Source organism: Lasioglossum baleicum, unplaced genomic scaffold (genome assembly GCF_051020765.1).
Source record: "Lasioglossum baleicum unplaced genomic scaffold, iyLasBale1 scaffold0023, whole genome shotgun sequence".
Lineage (NCBI taxonomy): Eukaryota > Metazoa > Arthropoda > Insecta > Hymenoptera > Halictidae > Lasioglossum > Lasioglossum baleicum.
In genome coordinates, this window is record NW_027469083.1 from 1,909,969 (window position 1) to 1,935,120 (window position 25,152).

Below are 25,152 nucleotides of genomic sequence, written 5' to 3' on the forward strand. Positions count from 1 at the left end.
CGCTGGAAGAATGTCCAGCGTGGTCGGCACCGCGCAGAGACCTAAGGGGCGTTATTGGGATGGACCTCCCGTTGCCGGTCGTGGTCGACCACATGATCGGCAGCGAGAGGTCAAGAGCAGCGATTGCCTCCTTCTGCGAGATTGTGATAACGCAGAAGGAGGCAGCGGAGAGGGAGAGGGAAGCCGACCCGCTCTCCGCCAGGAGGCTAGCATCGGCGGGGCAACCCCGACGAGGCCGACGGCCCCCGTAAGGGGCCGCAGAAGTAATGGCGGCGGTGGTGTTACTTAGTACTTCCACCGCCGCCAAGGGGGGCTGGCCGTTAAGACGCCCCCGAGGTGGACAGGTCGCGGGGGGCGAGGTGGAGCAATAATCCCCTCCCCCCCCTCTACATAGATGCGACCTGCCGGTCGACCCCCCTCCTTATATTTTATAATATTTCATTTTACTCTATATTATAAATTTTATCTTTATCTTTTATTCCCCTTTATTTTGCCCCCCTTCTTATGTTTGTTGTGTTTTGTCCATTGTATTTATTTACTTATTATTATTTATTTATTTATTGACTTTTATTTTATCTATTTTATCTATACACCTTTTCAATTATTGATTTTATCTTTTATTTTATCATATTTTTAAGTTTTATGCGGGTTGACCAGGGGGGTGGGACGGGGGGAGGGGACAGACGCGAGCCGGAACTCGCCTCTGTCCCCTCCTTGTCGCGTGCGGAAAAAAATACAATGCAGCGTGTACGAGTAATTTGCACATGTATAAAAATCGGATGGCGCGGTAACAAAAATTCTAAACTATACAGCACAAGTTGCAGCAATGCATGCGCATAAGTTAAATTACCTGCATACCTCCGTTTCCTCAAACTGTGTGTTCATAACTGGCACTAGGAGGATCGCAGTGCCACCACTGCGAGGAGGCCCAGGACTCTGCGCGGCATACGCTGGAAGAATGTCCAGCGTGGTCGGCACCGCGCAGAGACCTAAGGGGCGTTATTGGGATGGACCTCCCGTTGCCGGTCGTGGTCGACCACATGATCGGCAGCGAGAGGTCAAGAGCAGCGATTGCCTCCTTCTGCGAGATTGTGATAACGCAGAAGGAGGCAGCGGAGAGGGAGAGGGAAGCCGACCCGCTCTCCGCCAGGAGGCTAGCATCGGCGGGGCAACCCCGACGAGGCCGACGGCCCCCGTAAGGGGCCGCAGTCGTAATGGCGGCGGTGGTGTTACTTAGTACTTCCACCGCCGCCAAGGGGGGCTGGCCGTCAAGGCGCCCCCGAGGTGGACAGGTCGCGGGGGGCGATGTGGAGCAATAATCCCCTCCCCCCCCTCTACAAAGATGCGACCTGCGGGTCGACCCCCCTCCTTATATTTTATAATATTTCATTTTACTCTATATTATAAATTTTATCTTTATCTTTTATTCCCCTTTATTTTGCCCCCCCTTCTTATGTTTGTTGTGTTTTGTCCATTGTATTTATTTATTTATTATTATTTATTTATTTATTGACTTTTATTTTATCTATTTTATCTATACACCTTTTCAATTATTGATTTTATCTTTTATTTTATCATATTTTTAAGTTTTATGCGGGTTGACCAGGGGGGTGGGACGGGGGAGGGGACAGACGCGAGCCGGAACTCGCCTCTGTCCCCTCCTTGTCGCGTGCGGAAAAAAATACAATGCAGCGTGTACGAGTAATTTGCACATGTATAAAAATCGGATGGCGCGGTAACAAAAATTCTAAACTATACAGCACAAGTTGCAGCAATGCATGCGCATAAGTTAAATTACCTGCATACCTCCGTTTCCTCAAACTGTGTGTTCATAACTGGCACTAGGAGGATCGCAGTGCCACCACTGCGAGGAGGCCCAGGACTCTGCGCGGCATACGCTGGAAGAATGTCCAGCGTGGTCGGCACCGCGCAGAGACCTAAGGGGCGTTATTGGGATGGACCTCCCGTTGCCGGTCGTGGTCGACCACATGATCGGCAGCGAGAGGTCAAGAGCAGCGATTGCCTCCTTCTGCGAGATTGTGATAACGCAGAAGGAGACAGCGGAGAGGGAGAGGGAAGCCGACCCGCTCTCCGCCAGGAGTCTAGCATCGGCGGGGCAACCCCGACGAGGCCGACGGCCCCCGTAAGGGGCCGCAGACGTAATGGCGGCGGTGGTGTTACTTAGTACTTCCACCGCCGCCGAGGGGGGCAGGCCGTTAAGGCGCCCCCGAGGTGGACAGGTCGCGGGGGGCGAGGTGGAGCAATAATCCCCTCCCCCCTCTACAAAGATGCGACCTGCCGGTCGACCCCCCTCCTTTTATTTTATATTTCATTTTACTCTATATTATAAATTTTATCTTTATCTTTTATTCCCCTTTATTTTGCCCCCCCTTCTTATGTTTGTTGTGTTTTGTCCATTGTATTTATTTACTTATTATTATTTATTTATTTATTCACTTTTATTTTATCTATTTTATCTATACACCTTTTCAATGATTGATTTTATCTTTTATTTTATCATATTTTTAAGTTTTATGCGGGTTGACCAGGGGGGTGGGACGGGGGGAGGGGACAGACGCGAGCCGGAACTCGCCTCTGTCCCCTCCTTGTCGCGTGCGGAAAAAAATACAATGCAGCGTGTACGAGTATTTGCACATGTATAAAAATCGGATGGCGCGGTAACAAAAATTCTAAATTATACAGCACAAGTTGCAGCAATGCATGCGCATAAGTTAAATTACCTGCATACCAACGTTTCCTCAAACTGTGTGTTCATAACTGGCACTAGGAGGATCGCAGTGCCACCACTGCGAGGAGGCCCAGGACTCTGCGCGGCATACGCTGGAAGAATGTCCAGCGTGGTCGGCACCGCGCAGAGACCTAAGGGGCGTTATTGGGATGGACCTCCCGTTGCCGGTCGTGGTCGACCACATGATCGGCAGCGAGAGGTCAAGAGCAGCGATTGCCTCCTTCTGCGAGATTGTGATAACGCAGAAGGAGGCAGCGGAGAGGGAGAGGGAAGCCGACACGCTCTCCGCCAGGAGGCTAGCATCGGCGGGGCAACCCCGACGAAGCCGACGGCCCCCGTAAGGAGCCGCAGACGTAATGGCGGCGGTGGTACTACTTAGTACTTCCACCGCCGCCAAGGGGGGCTGGCCGTTAAGGCGCCCCCGAGGTGGACAGGTCGCGGGGGGCGAGGTGGAGCAATAATCCCCTCCCCCCCTCTACAAAGATGCGACCTGCCGGTCGACCCCCCTCCTTTTATTTTATAATATTTCATTTTACTCTATATTATAAATTTTATCTTTATCTTTTATTCCCCTTTATTTTGCCCCCCTTCTTATGTTTGTTGTGTTTTGTCCATTGTATTTATTTACTTATTATTATTTATTTATTTATTGACTTTTATTTTATCTATTTTATCTATACACCTTTTCAATTATTGATTTTATCTTTTATTTTATCATATTTTTAAGTTTTATGCGGGTTGACCAGGGGGGTGGGACGGGGGGAGGGGACAGACGCGAGCCGGAACTCGCCTCTGTCCCCTCCTTGTCGCGTGCGGAAAAAAATACAATGCAGCGTGTACGAGTATTTGCACATGTATAAAAATCGGATGGCGCGGTAACAAAAATTCTAAATTATACAGCACAAGTTGCAGCAATGCATGCGCATAAGTTAAATTACCTGCATACCTCCGTTTCCTCAAACTGTGTGTTCATAACTGGCACTAGGAGGATCGCAGTGCCACCACTGCGAGGAGGCCCAGGACTCTGCGCGGCATACGCTGGAAGAATGTCCAGCGTGGTCGGCACCGCGCAGAGACCTAAGGGGCGTTATTGGGATGGACCTCCCGTTGCCGGTCGTGGTCGACCACATGATCGGCAGCGAGAGGTCAAGAGCAGCGATTGCCTCCTTCTGCGAGATTGTGATAACGCAGAAGGAGGCAGCGGAGAGGGAGAGGGAAGCCGACCCGCTCTCCGCCAGGAGTCTAGCATCGGCGGGGCAACCCCGACGAGGCCGACGGCCCCCGTAAGGGGCCGCAGACGTAATGGCGGCGGTGGTGTTACTTAGTACTACCACCGCCGCCGAGGGGGGCAGGCCGTTAAGGCGCCCCCGAGGTGGACAGGTCGCGGGGGGCGAGGTGGAGCAATAATCCCCTCCCCCCTCTACAAAGATGCGACCTGCCGGTCGACCCCCCTCCTTTTATTTTATATTTCATTTTACTCTATATTATAAATTTTATCTTTATCTTTTATTCCCCTTTATTTTGCCCCCCTTCTTATGTTTGTTGTGTTTTGTCCATTGTATTTATTTACTTATTATTATTTATTTATTTATTCACTTTTATTTTATCTATTTTATCTATACACCTTTTCAATGATTGATTTTATCTTTTATTTTATCATATTTTTAAGTTTTATGCGGGTTGACCAGGGGGGTGGGACGGGGGGAGGGGACAGACGCGAGCCGGAACTCGCCTCTGTCCCCTCCTTGTCGCGTGCGGAAAAAAATACAATGCAGCGTGTACGAGTATTTGCACATGTATAAAAATCGGATGGCGCGGTAACAAAAATTCTAAATTATACAGCACAAGTTGCAGCAATGCATGCGCATAAGTTAAATTACCTGCATACCAACGTTTCCTCAAACTGTGTGTTCATAACTGGCACTAGGAGGATCGCAGTGCCACCACTGCGAGGAGGCCCAGGACTCTGCGCGGCATACGCTGGAAGAATGTCCAGCGTGGTCGGCACCGCGCAGAGACCTAAGGGGCGTTATTGGGATGGACCTCCCGTTGCCGGTCGTGGTCGACCACATGATCGGCAGCGAGAGGTCAAGAGCAGCGATTGCCTCCTTCTGCGAGATTGTGATAACGCAGAAGGAGGCAGCGGAGAGGGAGAGGGAAGCCGACACGCTCTCCGCCAGGAGGCTAGCATCGGCGGGGCAACCCCGACGAAGCCGACGGCCCCCGTAAGGAGCCGCAGACGTAATGGCGGCGGTGGTACTACTTAGTACTTCCACCGCCGCCAAGGGGGGCTGGCCGTTAAGGCGCCCCCGAGGTGGACAGGTCGCGGGGGGCGAGGTGGAGCAATAATCCCCTCCCCCCCTCTACAAAGATGCGACCTGCCGGTCGACCCCCCTCCTTTTATTTTATAATATTTCATTTTACTCTATATTATAAATTTTATCTTTATCTTTTATTCCCCTTTATTTTGCCCCCCTTCTTATGTTTGTTGTGTTTTGTCCATTGTATTTATTTACTTATTATTATTTATTTATTTATTGACTTTTATTTTATCATATTTTTAAGTTTTATGCGGGTTGACCAGGGGGGTGGGACGGGGGGAGGGGACAGACGCGAGCCGGAACTCGCCTCTGTCCCCTCCTTGTCGCGTGCGGAAAAAAATACAATGCAGCGTGTACGAGTATTTGCACATGTATAAAAATCGGATGGCGCGGTAACAAAAATTCTAAATTATACAGCACAAGTTGCAGCAATGCATGCGCATAAGTTAAATTACCTGCATACCTCCGTTTCCTCAAACTGTGTGTTCATAACTGGCACTAGGAGGATCGCAGTGCCACCACTGCGAGGAGGCCCAGGACTCTGCGCGGCATACGCTGGAAGAATGTCCAGCGTGGTCGGCACCGCGCAGAGACCTAAGGGGCGTTATTGGGATGGACCTCCCGTTGCCGGTCGTGGTCGACCACATGATCGGCAGCGAGAGGTCAAGAGCAGCGATTGCCTCCTTCTGCGAGATTGTGATAACGCAGAAGGAGGCAGCGGAGAGGGAGAGGGAAGCCGACCCGCTCTCCGCCAGGAGGCTAGCATCGGCGGGGCAACCCCGACGGGGCCGACGGCCCCCGTAAGGGGCCGCAGAAGTAATGGCGGCGGTGGTGTTACTTAGTACTTCCACCGCCGCCAAGGGGGGCTGGCCGTTAAGGCGCCCCCGAGGTGGACAGGTCGCGGGGGGCGAGGTGGAGCAATAATCCCCTCCCCCCCCTCTACAAAGATGCGACCTGCCGGTCGACCCCTCTCCTTATATTTTATAATATTTCATTTTACTCTATATTATAAATTTTATCTTTATCTTTTATTCCCCTTTATTTTGCCCCCCCTTCTTATGTTTGTTGTGTTTTGTCCATTGTATTTATTTACTTATTATTATTTATTTATTTATTGACTTTTATTTTATCTATTTTATCTATACACCTTTTCAATTATTGATTTTATCTTTTATTTTATCATATTTTTAAGTTTTATGCGGGTTGACCAGGGGGGTGGGACGGGGGGAGGGGACAGACGCGAGCCGGAACTCGCCTCTGTCCCCTCCTTGTCGCGTGCGGAAAAAAATACAATGCACCTTGTACGAGTAATTTGCACATGTATAAAAATCGGATGGCGCGGTAACAAAAATTCTAAATTATACAGCACAAGTTGCAGCAATGCATGCGCATAAGTTAAATTACCTGCATACCTCCGTTTCCTCAAACTGTGTGTTCATAACTGGCACTAGGAGGATCGCTGTGCCACCACTGCGAGGAGGCCCAGGAGTCTGCGCGGCATACGCTGGAAGAACGTCCAGCGTGGTCGGCACCGCGCAGAGACCTAAGGGGCGTTATTGGGATGGACCTCCCGTTGCCGGTCGTGGTCGACCACATGATCGGCAGCGAGAGGTCAAGAGCAGCGATTGCCTCCTTCTGCGAGATTGTGATAACGCAGAAGGAGGCAGCGGAGAGGGAGAGGGAAGCCGACCCGCTCTCCGCCAGGAGGCTAGCATCGACTTAGTACTTCCACCGCCGCCAAGGGGGGCTGGCCGTTAAGGCGCCCCCGAGGTGGACAGGTCGCGGGGGGCGAGGTGGAGCAATAATCCCCTCCCCCCCTCTACAAAGATGCGACCTGCCGGTCGACCCCCCTCCTTATATTTTATAATATTTCATTTTACTCTATATTATTGTTCGATGCCGTCGTGAACAAAACCGCGATAGTCCAGCGACCAGCTCAGCGAAGATGAGCACCGCCGTTTACGCCGTTTCAGTATCGCACATACAAACAGAATATGCGAGAACAGACAACCGTTTAGGTCACTTTTTTTGATCGTCCCCACCACGAGAATCAACTCTCGATATTCCGCGCGACGTCGATCGCGCTCTCTTGCCTTCCGGACATGTTAGCGAAAGCAACCATTTGTGACCAGTGCGAATAAACCGTGACCGTGTCGGCCTTATCACCGTCCGTATTAAAGAATTGTACCCGCGATTCAGAACACAAGTACGCGAGTGTCTCGTATCGAAACCTGGCCTCGCGAGAAACCACCAACAGAATAAACTCGTTGTTTGTGGACCAATTCAATAGTGAACTTTTCTTTACAACACGTGGCACCCATCTCGCAGTCTCCTCTTCCGAATCCAACCAGCCTCCATCCGAAACATTGTGGTCCTTCGAGCCGGATAGTTGAGGAGAATCCGTCCACGTCGTGAAGATTCAGTTCGAGCCCTTGGAAAGACCAGACCACACCACGTCGCACGTGGAATCTCCGCCGGAAAAGAGCACGCCATTTTCTGTTACGTCATCAGAACACGCAGTCGTTCGATACGCAATGGATACCATCGACGCATTAATTTCGCAACAGATGCAACTCATCAGTTCAATCCAACGAGCTCTTCGAAATTTTAAGAAGCTCGGTCAAGCCAAAATGACCGCATCGGTAACACGCCAGCGGCTCGCAAACCTGAAGGAGAACTTCGCCAAGTCCCAGGAATTGGACGGAGCCATTGTCGCTTATGCAAGCGAGTCCACCAAAGCAGCTCATCCGTATTTCACGCAGGACCAGTTCTGCGTTGGTGAAGACGCCTTCAACGAAGCTGCAGATTTCATGGCAGAGGTACTCGGATCCACCACCGGTGAGTCATCTGCCTCCAGTAAATCGGTTGCCGATCTTCCTTACCGACCGGTGTCGCGCCTTCCGAAATTGCAGTTGCCTACGTTCGACGGACGTTTATCCCAATGGGAACAATTTCGCGATAATTTCAAATCGATGGTGTTTAACGACAGTACTCTTAGCGACGTAGATCGAATGCAGTATTTAATAACCTGTCTCAAAGGCGATGCAAGCAACGCGATCAGCCGTCTCGCAATTACTGAGAAGAACTTCCGCGTCGCGTGGGAGATACTCGTGAAACGATGCGAACACAAAAGTCGCCTCGTTTCAGTGCACCTTCAAACCCTGTTTGATCTACCAAAAGTCACAGTAGACAATTTCATAAATCTTGGCCGCCTTCGAGACACCGCGAACATAGCAATCGAGTCTCTTCGAAACCTCGGTCGTCCAGTCGAACACTGGGACGACATCTTTGTATTTTGCGTCACCACTAAATTGTCCGAATCGTTGCGAAAAGAATGGAGACTCACGCTCGGCGAGAGTCGTGAGTGCCCGTCGTATGCCAAGCTAGACCAGTTTCTCGGTCAACAAATTAACGCGCTCGACGATTCGAAGCCCGGTGCTGTTGATGTAAACAAACAGGTGTCGCGACCATCCGTTAACCGTCTAAATTTGAAGTCGACTACCTCGCACACCGTCACGCCAAGTAACACGACATGTCCGGCATGTCGGTCCAATCATTTGTTGTACCAATGCGATCAATTTCGTAATCAAACTCCATCGGAGCGATACAAGCTCGTTCGAGCGACCAACCGGTGCATTAATTGTTTTAGCGCGAGTCACGCGGTGAAAGACTGTAAAAGCACGCGCGCTTGCAAGCAATGTCACAAAAGGCATCATACGATGCTGCACTTCCAAACCAGCGACGCACCCGCGCCGCCCTCGGTCTCTCTATTGACAGCGACCGACAATCCAATCGAACAGCCAATCGAGGCAGAAACACCGTCTCACTGCTTGACAAGCGCGATAGCCCGACCCACGACCGTCATTCTTGCCACCGCGTATGTACGAGTCTACTCGAAATCGGGCAATTTTGTGCAGGCTCGAGCGCTCCTGGATCAAGGCTCGGCTATATCAGTTATTTCAGAAAACCTTGTCCAGCTGTTACGCTTATCGAAATTACGAAGATCGATTCGCATACAGGGCATCGGAAATGCCCATACCTATTGTCGTCACGCTGTCTCGCTAACAATCACTCCCCACTCCAGCAGCGCTCCTGCCTTCCCCACTACTGCGCTCGTGCTCCCATCGTTGACGCAGTATAAACCGAATCGAGTCAATTCGCCGTGTCACTATACACACCTTTCGGGACTCAATTTAGCAGACAAGGACCCCATGAGTTCAGACCCAATCGAACTATTGATCGGTGCCGATCTATACGGATCAATCATTCGCGACGGTATTCGAAAAGGCGCCGGTAATGAACCTGTTGCCCAAAACACAGCATTGGGTTGGATAATATCCGGTCCGGTTGCAACTCATGCGTCCTCCACCTTCACATCCATCCATATTTCCCACGGAACTGTACACGAAACGTTCGAGTCCGAACTAAGCAGATTCTGGGAAATCGAGGAGATCCCTCGCACCTCGCTCCCAAGTCCCGAAGACATCCAGTGCGAAAACCATTTCGCATCCACGCATTTTCGCACGCCGGAGGGCAGATACGTCGTCCGTCTTCCCTTCAAGGACAAGTCGTCCACATCGCTCGGAACATCCCGATCCTCCGCGCTGTCGCACCTGTTATTCTCTGAACGCCGTCTCAAGCGGAACCCAACCCAGGCGGCGGAATATACACGCTTTCTCCAAGAATACGAATCCCTTGGTCATATGGAGAAGGTGACACAAACCGACGAGCAATCGTCTCCACCGTACTACATTCCGCATCACGGAGTGTCCCGAACGGACAGCGCCACAACCCGTCCCGGTGGTGTTTAATGCGTCATGTCGCACGTCGACGGGTATATCACTAAACGATTTATTGTTAATAGGACCGAAACTGCAAACTGACTTAACGTCAGTCATCTCATTATGGCGGCAAAGTCAATTCGTCTTCACAGCCGACATCGAAAAGATGTATCGGCAAATATTGATTGACCCACGAGATCGCGATTATCAACGCATTTTGTGGCGTACCAATTCGTCTAATCAAGTACAAGAATACCACCTTAGTACTGTCACCTATGGCACCGCGTCAGCCCCATTCCAAGCTCAACGGGTCCTCCAACAGCTGGTTGAGGACGAAGGCTCTTCGTTCCCTCTAGCCGTCCCCGTGCTACGACACCAAATTTACGTCGATGACTGCATTTTTGGTGCCGACAATATTCAACTGGCCCGGCAAACGCGTGATCAGCTCATCACTCTCTTACAAAAGGGAGGGTTTCGTCTACGCAAGTGGGCAAGCAATCGGTCGACTCTCCTTGCAAACTTGGATCCGTCCGACCATGGACTCGCGTGCGCCAAAGAACTCCGGAGCGACGAATATTTAAAAATATTGGGTATTACGTGGTGCCCGGAAAGTGACCAATTCAAGTTTCGACTTTCCATTCCAAGCCACTCCAAATCCACAAAACGTGGGCTCTTGTCGCTCATAGCAAAACTGTTCGACCCGCTAGGGTGGGCAGTACCAGTAGTCATTACCGCCAAAATCCTCATTCAACAGCTTTGGAAGTTGAAATGCGATTGGGACGATCCCCTTCCAGTCGAATTTCAAACTCGGTGGGAACGATATCGCTCCCTCCTCCACCACTTAGAGTCAGCTCACATTCCGCGATGGACTGGACAAACAGCCGATACAGTTGACGTCCAGCTTCATGGCTTCTCCGACGCGTCCTCGGTCGCTTATGCTGCGGTAGTATACCTTCGCGTCGTTTCCTCCGACGGCAGTATCACCGTCTCCCTGTTGATGGCGAAGTCAAAGGTAGCTCCTGTGAAAACAATCAGCATTCCTCGTCTCGAGTTAACAGCCGCCCACCTGCTTGCACGATTACTGGATTGCATTCAGCAAGCCCTCCACAAGCGTAGCCTTCCATGCGTATGCTGGACAGACTCGACCATCACGCGAGCGTGGCTCAGCAAACCGCCGGCGACGTGGAAAACATTCGTTGCAAATCGCGTGTCCGAAATCCACTCACTGGTTCCAACTGGCCAATGGCTCCATGTCCCGTCAGAGGACAACCCTGCAGACTGCGCCTCGCGTGGCGTTTCAGCGCCGGAATTGGTTTCCCATCCTTTATGGTGGAACGGTCCGCAGTGGCTGCGACTTGTTCCTGAATTTTGGCCATCTCAACCTGCAATAGCAGAGGCACACATTCTCGACGAAAAGAGGAATCCTGTTCCAATTCTTGCATCAACCACGATCGAGCCATGGGACATCCAGACTCGATACTCAACGTGGACCAAACTCCTTCGGGTGACCGCATATGTCATCCGGTTCATTGAGGCAATTCGCCACCATCCTCTCACCTTGTCGCTCACGGGAAATTGCCCGAAGAGTCCAAGAGCAGACCACTCGTTGCATCCGGACGAGATTCAAATCGCCAAGTATTATTGGTATAAAACCATTCAACGGGCATGCTTTCCCAGCGAGTTGTCCAAACTCGTCGCGAAAACGCCAGTACCGAGCTCCAGCCCGCTGTCCAAATTAAATCCTTACCTCGACTCGAGCGAGTTGATCCGAATAAAGGGCAGGTTGCAACACTCCAACCTTCCAGAACCAAGGAAACACCCTATAGTCCTCCGTTCTCACCTACTCCTAAACCTCATCATCTCGCACCATCACCAAAAAACATTGCATGGAGGACCTTCACTCACACTCGCTTCCCTCAGGGAAGAATTGTGGATCCTGAGAGCTCGAACGACAGTGAGGTCGATCTTGTATCGGTGCGTCCCATGCACAGGCGAAGCAGCTAAGGTTCCGACAGAACTCATGGGGGACTTGCCGAGCATGCGAGTCAACCCTCAGTCGCGAGCGTTCACCCACACCGGCGTCGATTATGCCGGACCCATACTTGTGAGACTATCGTCTGGCCGCGGTCACAAAACGCATAAAGCGTACATCTCCATATTCATCTGCATGACCACGAAAGCGGTCCACCTAGAACTAGTCTCAGACTACAGCTCACAAGCGTTTATAAGCGCCTTCCACCGTTTCATCGCGCGTCGAGGTTTACCTCATAGCATGTATTCCGATAATGGAACCACATTCCAAGGCGCGGATCGCGAATTAACCAAAGCACATCGCGATGCCATCCGACAATCAAACTTCCTAAACGAAGTAGCCACTAACCGAGTAGCATGGCATTTCTTACCCCCCGCAGCGCCACATTTCGGTGGCTTGTGGGAGGCCGCGGTGCGCAGCACTAAACACCACCTAAAAAGGTGTGTCGGCGCGCATACTCTCACGTCCGAGGAAATGGCCACGCTGCTCTGTCGGATCGAGGCATGCTTAAACTCGCGACCATTAGGTGCCGTCTCCGATGTCCTTGACGATTACGGAGTGTTAACACCTGGACACTTCTTAATCGGAGCTCCTATCATCAGCCATCCTGAACCGAGCGTACTCGATTTCCGAGAAAACAGACTGTCGCGTTGGCAGCTTGTACAGCGCCTGTCCGAAGGTTTTTGGAAATCCTGGTCGCGCGACTACTTGCATACGCTGCAACAACGCCCGAAATGGCGTGTCGTGCAACAATTGGCCAAGCGAGGTCAAATCGTACTACTGCGTAATCCTAACGCGCCTCCGGCCCACTGGGCCCTCGGTCGGATCAGCGAATGTCATCCGGGCAAGGACGGACTCACCCGAGTAGTAACTGTCAAGACTCAGCTGTCCGAATTCAAAAGACCACTTGAGAAACTGTGCTTTCTCCCAGTAGAAATTAACGCAGAGACGCAAGCTGTCATGGCGGGCGGAACGCCCACTTGCCCGGATGACCCCCCTTCCGGTGCGTCTTAAGTAAAATTGTATATTTGTTTTTTTTGGGTTTTGTTTGTACTGTAGCCCATTTCAACGCGTATTCGACCAACGTCTAGTCCGACACGGTGCGTTCAACAACCAGCGCCTGCATCCTTGTCGAATGTACTCATTCGAGGCGGGCGGTATGTTCGATGCCGTCGTGAACAAAACCGCGATAGTCCAGCGACCAGCTCAGCGAAGATGAGCACCGCCGTTTACGCCGTTTCAGTATCGCACATACAAACAGAATATGCGAGAACAGACAACCGTTTAGGTCACTTTTTTTGATCGTCCCCACCACGAGAATCAACTCTCGATATTCCGCGCGACGTCGATCGCGCTCTCTTGCCTTCCGGACGTGTTAGCGAAAGCAACCATTTGTGACCAGTGCGAATAAACCGTGACCGTGTCGGCCTTATCACCGTCCGTATTAAAGAATTGTACCCGCGATTCAGAACACAAGTACGCGAGTGTCTCGTATCGAAACCTGGCCTCGCGAGAAACCACCAACAGAATAAACTCGTTGTTTGTGGACCAATTCAATAGTGAACTTTTCTTTACAACACGTGGCACCCATCTCGCAGTCTCCTCTTCCGAATCCAACCAGCCTCCATCCGAAACAATTATAAATTTTATCTTTATCTTTTATTCCCCTTTATTTTGCCCCCCTTCTTATGTTTGTTGTGTTTTGTCCATTGTATTTATTTACTTATTATTATTTATCTATTTATTGACTTTTATTTTATCTATTTTATCTATACACCTTTTCAATTATTGATTTTATCTTTTATTTTATCATATTTTTAAGTTTTATGCGGGTTGACCAGGGGGGTGGGACGGGGGGAGGGGACAGACGCGAGCCGGAACTCGCCTCTGTCCCCTCCGTGTCGCGTGCGGAAAAATATACAATGCAGCTTGTACGAGTAATTTGCACATGTATAAAAATCGGATGGCGCGGTAACAAAAATTCTAAATTATACAGCACAAGTTGCAGCAATGCATGCGCATAAGTTAAATTACCTGCATACCTCCGTTTCCTCAAACTGTGTGTTCATAACTGGCACTAGGAGGATCGCAGTGCCACCACTGCGAGGAGGCCCAGGACTCTGCGCGGCATACGCTGGAAGAATGTCCAGCGTGGTCGGCACCGCGCAGAGACCTAAGGGGCGTTATTGGGATGGACCTCCCGTTGCCGGTCGTGGTCGACCACATGATCGGCAGCGAGAGGTCAAGAGCAGCGATTGCCTCCTTCTGCGAGATTGTGATAACGCAGAAGGAGGCAGCGGAGAGGGAGAGGGAAGCCGACCCGCTCTCCGCCAGGAGGCTAGCATCGGCGGGGCAACCCCGACGAGGCCGACGGCCCCCGTAAGGGGCCGCAGTCGTAATGGCGGCGGTGGTGTTACTTAGTACTTCCACCGCCGCCAAGGGGGGCTGGCCGTTAAGGCGCCCCCAAGGTGGACAGGTCGCGGGGGGCGATGTGGAGCAATAATCCCCTCCCCCCCCCCTCTACAAAGATGCGACCTGCCGGTCGACCCCCCTCCTTATATTTTATAATATTTCATTTTACTCTATATTATAAATTTTATCTTTATCTTTTATTCCCCTTTATTTTGCCCCCCCTTCTTATGTTTGTTGTGTTTTGTCCATTGTATTTATTTACTTATTATTATTTATTTATTTATTGACTTTTATTTTATCTATTTTATCTATACACCTTTTCAATGATTGATTTTATCTTTTATTTTATCATATTTTTAAGTTTTATGCGGGTTGACCAGGGGGGTGGGACGGGGGGAGGGGACAGACGCGAGCCGGAACTCGCCTCTGTCCCCTCCTTGTCGCGTGCGGAAAAAAATACAATGCAGCGTGTACGAGTATTTGCACATGTATAAAAATCGGATGGCGCGGTAACAAAAATTCTAAATTATACAGCACAAGTTGCAGCAATGCATGCGCATAAGTTAAATTACCTGCATACCAACGTTTCCTCAAACTGTGTGTTCATAACTGGCACTAGGAGGATCGCAGTGCCACCACTGCGAGGAGGCCCAGGACTCTGCGCGGCATACGCTGGAAGAATGTCCAGCGTGGTCGGCACCGCGCAGAGACCTAAGGGGCGTTATTGGGATGGCCCTCCGGTTGCCGGTCGTGGTCGACCACATGATCGGCAGCGAGAGGTCAAGAGCAGCGATTGCCTCCTTCTGCGAGATTGTGATAACGCAGGCCGACGGCCCCCGCAAGGGGCCGCAGACGTAATGGCGGCGGTGGTACTACTTAGTACTTCCACCGCCGCCAAGGGGGCTGGCCGTTAAGGCGCCCCCGAGGTGGGCAGGTCGCGGGGGGCGAGGTGGAGCAATAATCCCCTCCCCCCCCCCCTCTACAAAGATGCGACCTGCCGGTCGACCCCCCTCCTTATATTTTATAATATTTCATTTTACTCTATATTATAAATTTTATCTTTATCTTTTATTCCCCTTTATTTTGCCCCCCCTTCTTATGTTTGTTGTGTTTTGTCCATTGTATTTATTTACTTATTATTATTTATTTATTTAATGACTTTCATTTTATCTATTTTATGTATACACCTTTTCAATGATTGATTTTATCTTTTATTTTATCATATTTTGAAGTTTTATGCGGGTTGACCAGGGGGGTGGGACGGGGGGAGGGGACAGACGCGAGCCGGAACTCGCCTCTGTCCCCTCCTTGTCGCGTGCGGAAAAAAATACAATGCAGCGTGTACGAGTATTTGCACATGTATAAAAATCGGCTGGCGGTAACAAAAATTCTAAATTATGCAGCACAAGTTGCAGCAATGCATGCGCATAAGTTAAATTACCTGCATACCGCCGTTTCCTCAAACTGTGTGTTCACAACTGGCACTAGGAGGATCGCAGTGCCACCACTGCGAGTAGGCCCAGGACTCTGCGCGGCATACGCTGGAAGAATGTCCAGCGTGGTCGGCACCGCGTAGAGACCTAAGGGGCGTTATTGGGATGGACCTCCCGTTGCCGGTCGTGGTCGACCACATGATCGGCAGCGAGAGGTCAAGAGCAGCGATTGCCTCCTTCTGCGAGATTGTGATAACGCAGAAGGAGGCAGCGGAGAGGGAGAGGGAAGCCGACCCGCTCTCCGCCAGGAGGCTAGCATCGGCGGGGCAACCCCGACGAGGCCGACGGCCCCCGTAAGGGGCCGCAGTCGTAATGGCGGCGGTGGTGTTACTTAGTACTTCCACCGCCGCCAAGGGGGGCTGGCCGTTAAGGCGCCCCCAAGGTGGACAGGTCGCGGGGGGCGATGTGGAGCAATAATCCCCTCCCCCCCCCCTCTACAAAGATGCGACCTGCCGGTCGACCCCCCTCCTTATATTTTATAATATTTCATTTTACTCTATATTATAAATTTTATCTTTATCTTTTATTCCCCTTTATTTTGCCCCCCCTTCTTATGTTTGTTGTGTTTTGTCCATTGTATTTATTTACTTATTATTATTTATTTATTTATTGACTTTTATTTTATCTATTTTATCTATACACCTTTTCAATGATTGATTTTATCTTTTATTTTATCATATTTTTAAGTTTTATGCGGGTTGACCAGGGGGGTGGGACGGGGGGAGGGGACAGACGCGAGCCGGAACTCGCCTCTGTCCCCTCCTTGTCGCGTGCGGAAAAAAATACAATGCAGCGTGTACGAGTATTTGCACATGTATAAAAATCGGATGGCGCGGTAACAAAAATTCTAAATTATACAGCACAAGTTGCAGCAATGCATGCGCATAAGTTAAATTACCTGCATACCAACGTTTCCTCAAACTGTGTGTTCATAACTGGCACTAGGAGGATCGCAGTGCCACCACTGCGAGGAGGCCCAGGACTCTGCGCGGCATACGCTGGAAGAATGTCCAGCGTGGTCGGCACCGCGCAGAGACCTAAGGGGCGTTATTGGGATGGCCCTCCCGTTGCCGGTCGTGGTCGACCACATGATCGGCAGCGAGAGGTCAAGAGCAGCGATTGCCTCCTTCTGCGAGATTGTGATAACGCAGGCCGACGGCCCCCGCAAGGGGCCGCAGACGTAATGGCGGCGGTGGTACTACTTAGTACTTCCACCGCCGCCAAGGGGGCTGGCCGTTAAGGCGCCCCCGAGGTGGGCAGGTCGCGGGGGGCGAGGTGGAGCAATAATCCCGTCCCCCCCTCTACAAAGATGCGACCTGCCGGTCGACCCCCCTCCTTTTATTTTATAATATTTCATTTTACTCTATAGTATAAATTTTATCTTTATCATTTATTCCCCTTTATTTTGCCCCCCTTCTTATGTTTGTTGAGTTTTGTCCACTGTATTTATTTACTTATTATTATTTATTTATTTAATGACTTTCATTTTATCTATTTTATGTATACACCTTTTCATTTACTGATTTCATCTTTTATTTTATCATATTTTGAAGTTTTATGCGGGTTGACCAGGGGGGTGGGACGGGGGGAGGGGACAGACGCGAGCCGGAACTCGCCTCTGTCCCCTCCTTGTCGCGTGCGGAAAAAAATACAATGCAGCGTGTACGAGTATTTGCACATGTATAAAAATCGGCTGGCGGTAACAAAAATTCTAAATTATGCAGCACAAGTTGCAGCAATGCATGCGCATAAGTTAAATTACCTGCATACCGCCGTTTCCTCAAACTGTGTGTTCACAACTGGCACTAGGAGGATCGCAGTGCCACCACTGCGAGTAGGCCCAGGACTCTGCGCGGCATACGCTGGAAGAATGTCCAGCGTGGTCGGCACCGCGTAGAGACCTAAGGGGCGTTATTGGGATGGACCTCCCGTTGCCGGTCGTGGTCGACCACATGATCGGCAGCGAGAGGTCAAGAGCAGCGATTGCCTCCTTCTGCGAGATTGTGATAACGCAGAAGGAGGCAGCGGAGAGGGAGAGGGAAGCCGACCCGCTCTCCGCCAGGAGGCTAGCATCGGCGGGGCAACCCCGACGAGGCCGACGGCCCCCGTAAGGGGCCGCAGACGTAATGGCGGCGGTGGTACTACTTAGTACTTCCACCGCCGCCAAGGGGGGCTGGCCGTTAAGGCGCCCCCGAGGTGGACAGGTCGCGGGGGGCGAGGTGGAGCAATAATCCCCTCCCCCCCCTCTACAAATATGCGACCTGCCGGTCGACCCCCCTCCTTTTATTTTATAATATTTCATTTTACTCTATATTATAAATTTTATCTTTAGCTTTTATTCCCCTTTATTTTGCCCCCCCCCTTCTTATGTTTGTTGTGTTTTGTCCATTGTATTTATTTACTTATTATTATTTATTTATTTAATGACTTTTATTTTATCTATTTTATCTATACACCTTTTCATTTACTGATTTTATCTTTTATTTTATCATATTTTTAAGTTTTATGCGGGTTGACCAGGGGGGTGGGACGGGGGGAGGGGACAGACGCGAGCAGGAACTCGCCTCTGTCCCCTCCTTGTCGCGTGCGGAAAAAAATACAATGCAGCGTGTACGAGTATTTGCACATGTATAAAAATCGGATGGCGCGGTAACAAAAATTCTAAATTATACAGCACAAGTTGCAGCAATGCATGCGCATAAGTTAAATTACCTGCATACAGCCGTTTCCTCAAACTGTGTGTTCATAACTGGCATTGGGAGGATCGCAGTGCCACCACTGCGAGGAGGCCCAGGACTCTGCACGGCATACGCTGGAAGAATGTCCAGCGTGGTCGGCACCGCGCAGAGACCTAAGGGGCGTTATTGGGATGGACCTCCCGTTGCCGGTCGTGGTCGACCACATGATCGGCAGCGACAGGTCAAGAGCAGCGATTGCCTCCTTCTGCGAGATTGTGATAACGCAGAAGGAGGCAGCGGAGAGGGAGAGGGAAGCCGACCCGCTCTCCGCCAGGAGGCTAGCATCGGCGGGGCAACCCCGACGAGGCCGACGGCCGCCGTAAGGGGCCGCAGACGTAATGGCGACGGTGGTACTACTTAGTACTTCCACCGCCGCCAAGGGGGGCTGGCCGTTAAGGCGCCCCCGAGGTGGACAGGTCGCGGGGGGCGAGGTGGAGCAATAATCCCCTCCCCCCCCTCTACAAAGATGCAACCTGCCGGTCGACCCCCCTCCATTTATTTTATAATATTTCATTTTACTCTATATTATAAATTTTATCTTTAGCTTTTATTCCCCTTTATTTTGCCCCCCCCTTCTTATGTTTGTTGTGTTTTGTCCATTGTATTTATTTACTTATTATAATTTATTTATTTAATGACTTTTATTTTATCTATTTTATCTATACACCTTTTCATTTACTGATTTTATCTTTTATTTTATCATATTTTTAAGTTTTATGCGGGTTGACCAGGGGGGTGGGACGGGGGGAGGGGACAGACGCGAGCAGGAACTCGCCTCTGTCCCCTCCTTGTCGCGTGCGGAAAAAAATACAATGCAGCGTGTACGAGTATTTGCACATGTATAAAAATCGGATGGCGCGGTAACAAAAATTCTAAATTATACAGCACAAGTTGCAGCAATGCATGCGCATAAGTTAAATTACCTGCATACAGCCGTTTCCTCAAACTGTGTGTTCATAACTGGCATTGGGAGGATCGCAGTGCCACCACTGCGAGGAGGCCCAGGACTCTGCACGGCATACGCTGGAAGAATGTCCAGCGTGGTCGGCACCGCGCAGAGACCTAAGGGGCGTTATTGGGATGGACCTCCCGTTGCCGGTCGTGGTCGACCACATGATCGGCAGCGACAGGTCAAGAGCAGCGATTGCCTCCTTCTGCGAGATTGTGATAACGCAGAAGGAGGCAGCGGAGAGGGAGAGGGAAGCCGACCCGCTCTCCGCCAGGAGGCTAGCATCGGCGGGGCAACCCCGACGAGGCCGACGGCCCCCGTAAGGGGCCGCAGAAGTAATGGCGGCGGTGGTGTTACTTAGTACTTCCACCGCCGCCAAGGGGGGCTGGCCGTTAAGACGCCCCCGAGGTGGACAGGTCGCGGGGGGCGAGGTGGAGCAATAATCCCCTCCCCCCCCTCTACATAGATGCGACCTGCCGGTCGACCCCCCTCCTTATATTTTATAATATTTCATTTTACTCTATATTATAAATTTTATCTTTATCTTTTATTCCCCTTTATTTTGCCCCCCTTCTTATGTTTGTTGTGTTTTGTCCATTGTATTTATTTACTTATTATTATTTATTTATTTATTGACTTTTATTTTATCTATTTTATCTATACACCTTTTCAATTATTGATTTTATCTTTTATTTTATCATATTTTTAAGTTTTATGCGGGTTGACCAGGGGGGTGGGACGGGGGGAGGGGACAGACGCGAGCCGGAACTCGCCTCTGTCCCCTCCTTGTCGCGTGCGGAAAAAAATACAATGCAGCGTGTACGAGTAATTTGCACATGTATAAAAATCGGATGGCGCGGTAACAAAAATTCTAAACTATACAGCACAAGTTGCAGCAATGCATGCGCATAAGTTAAATTACCTGCATACCTCCGTTTCCTCAAACTGTGTGTTCATAACTGGCACTAGGAGGATCGCAGTGCCACCACTGCGAGGAGGCCCAGGACTCTGCGCGGCATACGCTGGAAGAATGTCCAGCGTGGTCGGCACCGCGCAGAGACCTAAGGGGCGTTATTGGGATGGACCTCCCGTTGCCGGTCGTGGTCGACCACATGATCGGCAGCGAGAGGTCAAGAGCAGCGATTGCCTCCTTCTGCGAGATTGTGATAACGCAGAAGGAGGCAGCGGAGAGGGAGAGGGAAGCCGACCCGCTCTCCGCCAGGAGGCTAGCATCGGCGGGGCAACCCCGACGAGGCCGACGGCCCCCGTAAGGGGCCGCAGTCGTAATGGCGGCGGTGGTGTTACTTAGTACTTCCACCGCCGCCAAGGGGGGCTGGCCGTCAAGGCGCCCCCGAGGTGGACAGGTCGCGGGGGGCGATGTGGAGCAATAATCCCCTCCCCCCCCTCTACAAAGATGCGACCTGCGGGTCGACCCCCCTCCTTATATTTTATAATATTTCATTTTACTCTATATTATAAATTTTATCTTTATCTTTTATTCCCCTTTATTTTGCCCCCCCTTCTTATGTTTGTTGTGTTTTGTCCATTGTATTTATTTATTTATTATTATTTATTTATTTATTGACTTTTATTTTATCTATTTTATCTATACACCTTTTCAATTATTGATTTTATCTTTTATTTTATCATATTTTTAAGTTTTATGCGGGTTGACCAGGGGGGTGGGACGGGGGAGGGGACAGACGCGAGCCGGAACTCGCCTCTGTCCCCTCCTTGTCGCGTGCGGAAAAAAATACAATGCAGCGTGTACGAGTAATTTGCACATGTATAAAAATCGGATGGCGCGGTAACAAAAATTCTAAACTATACAGCACAAGTTGCAGCAATGCATGCGCATAAGTTAAATTACCTGCATACCTCCGTTTCCTCAAACTGTGTGTTCATAACTGGCACTAGGAGGATCGCAGTGCCACCACTGCGAGGAGGCCCAGGACTCTGCGCGGCATACGCTGGAAGAATGTCCAGCGTGGTCGGCACCGCGCAGAGACCTAAGGGGCGTTATTGGGATGGACCTCCCGTTGCCGGTCGTGGTCGACCACATGATCGGCAGCGAGAGGTCAAGAGCAGCGATTGCCTCCTTCTGCGAGATTGTGATAACGCAGAAGGAGACAGCGGAGAGGGAGAGGGAAGCCGACCCGCTCTCCGCCAGGAGTCTAGCATCGGCGGGGCAACCCCGACGAGGCCGACGGCCCCCGTAAGGGGCCGCAGACGTAATGGCGGCGGTGGTGTTACTTAGTACTTCCACCGCCGCCGAGGGGGGCAGGCCGTTAAGGCGCCCCCGAGGTGGACAGGTCGCGGGGGGCGAGGTGGAGCAATAATCCCCTCCCCCCTCTACAAAGATGCGACCTGCCGGTCGACCCCCCTCCTTTTATTTTATATTTCATTTTACTCTATATTATAAATTTTATCTTTATCTTTTATTCCCCTTTATTTTGCCCCCCCTTCTTATGTTTGTTGTGTTTTGTCCATTGTATTTATTTACTTATTATTATTTATTTATTTATTCACTTTTATTTTATCTATTTTATCTATACACCTTTTCAATGATTGATTTTATCTTTTATTTTATCATATTTTTAAGTTTTATGCGGGTTGACCAGGGGGGTGGGACGGGGGGAGGGGACAGACGCGAGCCGGAACTCGCCTCTGTCCCCTCCTTGTCGCGTGCGGAAAAAAATACAATGCAGCGTGTACGAGTATTTGCACATGTATAAAAATCGGATGGCGCGGTAACAAAAATTCTAAATTATACAGCACAAGTTGCAGCAATGCATGCGCATAAGTTAAATTACCTGCATACCAACGTTTCCTCAAACTGTGTGTTCATAACTGGCACTAGGAGGATCGCAGTGCCACCACTGCGAGGAGGCCCAGGACTCTGCGCGGCATACGCTGGAAGAATGTCCAGCGTGGTCGGCACCGCGCAGAGACCTAAGGGGCGTTATTGGGATGGACCTCCCGTTGCCGGTCGTGGTCGACCACATGATCGGCAGCGAGAGGTCAAGAGCAGCGATTGCCTCCTTCTGCGAGATTGTGATAACGCAGAAGGAGGCAGCGGAGAGGGAGAGGGAAGCCGACACGCTCTCCGCCAGGAGGCTAGCATCGGCGGGGCAACCCCGACGAAGCCGACGGCCCCCGTAAGGAGCCGCAGACGTAATGGCGGCGGTGGTACTACTTAGTACTTCCACCGCCGCCAAGGGGGGCTGGCCGTTAAGGCGCCCCCGAGGTGGACAGGTCGCGGGGGGCGAGGTGGAGCAATAATCCCCTCCCCCCCTCTACAAAGATGCGACCTGCCGGTCGACCCCCCTCCTTTTATTTTATAATATTTCATTTTACTCTATATTATAAATTTTATCTTTATCTTTTATTCCCCTTTATTTTGCCCCCCTTCTTATGTTTGTTGTGTTTTGTCCATTGTATTTATTTACTTATTATTATTTATTTATTTATTGACTTTTATTTTATCTATTTTATCTATACACCTTTTCAATTATTGATTTTATCTTTTATTTTATCATATTTTTAAGTTTTATGCGGGTTGACCAGGGGGGTGGGACGGGGGGAGGGGACAGACGCGAGCCGGAACTCGCCTCTGTCCCCTCCTTGTCGCGTGCGGAAAAAAATACAATGCAGCGTGTACGAGTATTTGCACATGTATAAAAATCGGATGGCGCGGTAACAAAAATTCTAAATTATACAGCACAAGTTGCAGCAATGCATGCGCATAAGTTAAATTACCTGCATACCTCCGTTTCCTCAAACTGTGTGTTCATAACTGGCACTAGGAGGATCGCAGTGCCACCACTGCGAGGAGGCCCAGGACTCTGCGCGGCATACGCTGGAAGAATGTCCAGCGTGGTCGGCACCGCGCAGAGACCTAAGGGGCGTTATTGGGATGGACCTCCCGTTGCCGGTCGTGGTCGACCACATGATCGGCAGCGAGAGGTCAAGAGCAGCGATTGCCTCCTTCTGCGAGATTGTGATAACGCAGAAGGAGGCAGCGGAGAGGGAGAGGGAAGCCGACCCGCTCTCCGCCAGGAGTCTAGCATCGGCGGGGCAACCCCGACGAGGCCGACGGCCCCCGTAAGGGGCCGCAGACGTAATGGCGGCGGTGGTGTTACTTAGTACTACCACCGCCGCCGAGGGGGGCAGGCCGTTAAGGCGCCCCCGAGGTGGACAGGTCGCGGGGGGCGAGGTGGAGCAATAATCCCCTCCCCCCTCTACAAAGATGCGACCTGCCGGTCGACCCCCCTCCTTTTATTTTATATTTCATTTTACTCTATATTATAAATTTTATCTTTATCTTTTATTCCCCTTTATTTTGCCCCCCTTCTTATGTTTGTTGTGTTTTGTCCATTGTATTTATTTACTTATTATTATTTATTTATTTATTCACTTTTATTTTATCTATTTTATCTATACACCTTTTCAATGATTGATTTTATCTTTTATTTTATCATATTTTTAAGTTTTATGCGGGTTGACCAGGGGGGTGGGACGGGGGGAGGGGACAGACGCGAGCCGGAACTCGCCTCTGTCCCCTCCTTGTCGCGTGCGGAAAAAAATACAATGCAGCGTGTACGAGTATTTGCACATGTATAAAAATCGGATGGCGCGGTAACAAAAATTCTAAATTATACAGCACAAGTTGCAGCAATGCATGCGCATAAGTTAAATTACCTGCATACCAACGTTTCCTCAAACTGTGTGTTCATAACTGGCACTAGGAGGATCGCAGTGCCACCACTGCGAGGAGGCCCAGGACTCTGCGCGGCATACGCTGGAAGAATGTCCAGCGTGGTCGGCACCGCGCAGAGACCTAAGGGGCGTTATTGGGATGGACCTCCCGTTGCCGGTCGTGGTCGACCACATGATCGGCAGCGAGAGGTCAAGAGCAGCGATTGCCTCCTTCTGCGAGATTGTGATAACGCAGAAGGAGGCAGCGGAGAGGGAGAGGGAAGCCGACACGCTCTCCGCCAGGAGGCTAGCATCGGCGGGGCAACCCCGACGAAGCCGACGGCCCCCGTAAGGAGCCGCAGACGTAATGGCGGCGGTGGTACTACTTAGTACTTCCACCGCCGCCAAGGGGGGCTGGCCGTTAAGGCGCCCCCGAGGTGGACAGGTCGCGGGGGGCGAGGTGGAGCAATAATCCCCTCCCCCCCTCTACAAAGATGCGACCTGCCGGTCGACCCCCCTCCTTTTATTTTATAATATTTCATTTTACTCTATATTATAAATTTTATCTTTATCTTTTATTCCCCTTTATTTTGCCCCCCTTCTTATGTTTGTTGTGTTTTGTCCATTGTATTTATTTACTTATTATTATTTATTTATTTATTGACTTTTATTTTATCATATTTTTAAGTTTTATGCGGGTTGACCAGGGGGGTGGGACGGGGGGAGGGGACAGACGCGAGCCGGAACTCGCCTCTGTCCCCTCCTTGTCGCGTGCGGAAAAAAATACAATGCAGCGTGTACGAGTATTTGCACATGTATAAAAATCGGATGGCGCGGTAACAAAAATTCTAAATTATACAGCACAAGTTGCAGCAATGCATGCGCATAAGTTAAATTACCTGCATACCTCCGTTTCCTCAAACTGTGTGTTCATAACTGGCACTAGGAGGATCGCAGTGCCACCACTGCGAGGAGGCCC

The 25,152-nt window shown here is 50.5% G+C and overlaps 2 protein-coding genes across 2 annotated transcripts; both read left to right on the plus strand.

The window, feature by feature from the left end:
- The first annotated feature begins 7,604 nt into the window (after positions 1-7,604).
- LOC143219316 (uncharacterized) lies at positions 7,605-9,881 on the plus strand. Its single transcript, XM_076445320.1, has one exon. It carries the CDS (start codon positions 7,605-7,607, stop codon positions 9,879-9,881), a length of 2,277 nt encoding a protein of 758 aa, XP_076301435.1.
- Positions 9,882-10,017: 136 nt separating this feature from the next.
- Positions 10,018-12,897, plus strand: LOC143219317 (uncharacterized). The gene has a single exon (XM_076445321.1). The coding sequence runs from the start codon at positions 10,018-10,020 to the stop codon at positions 12,895-12,897; it is 2,880 nt and encodes a 959-aa protein (XP_076301436.1).
- The last annotated feature ends 12,255 nt before the right edge of the window (positions 12,898-25,152 follow it).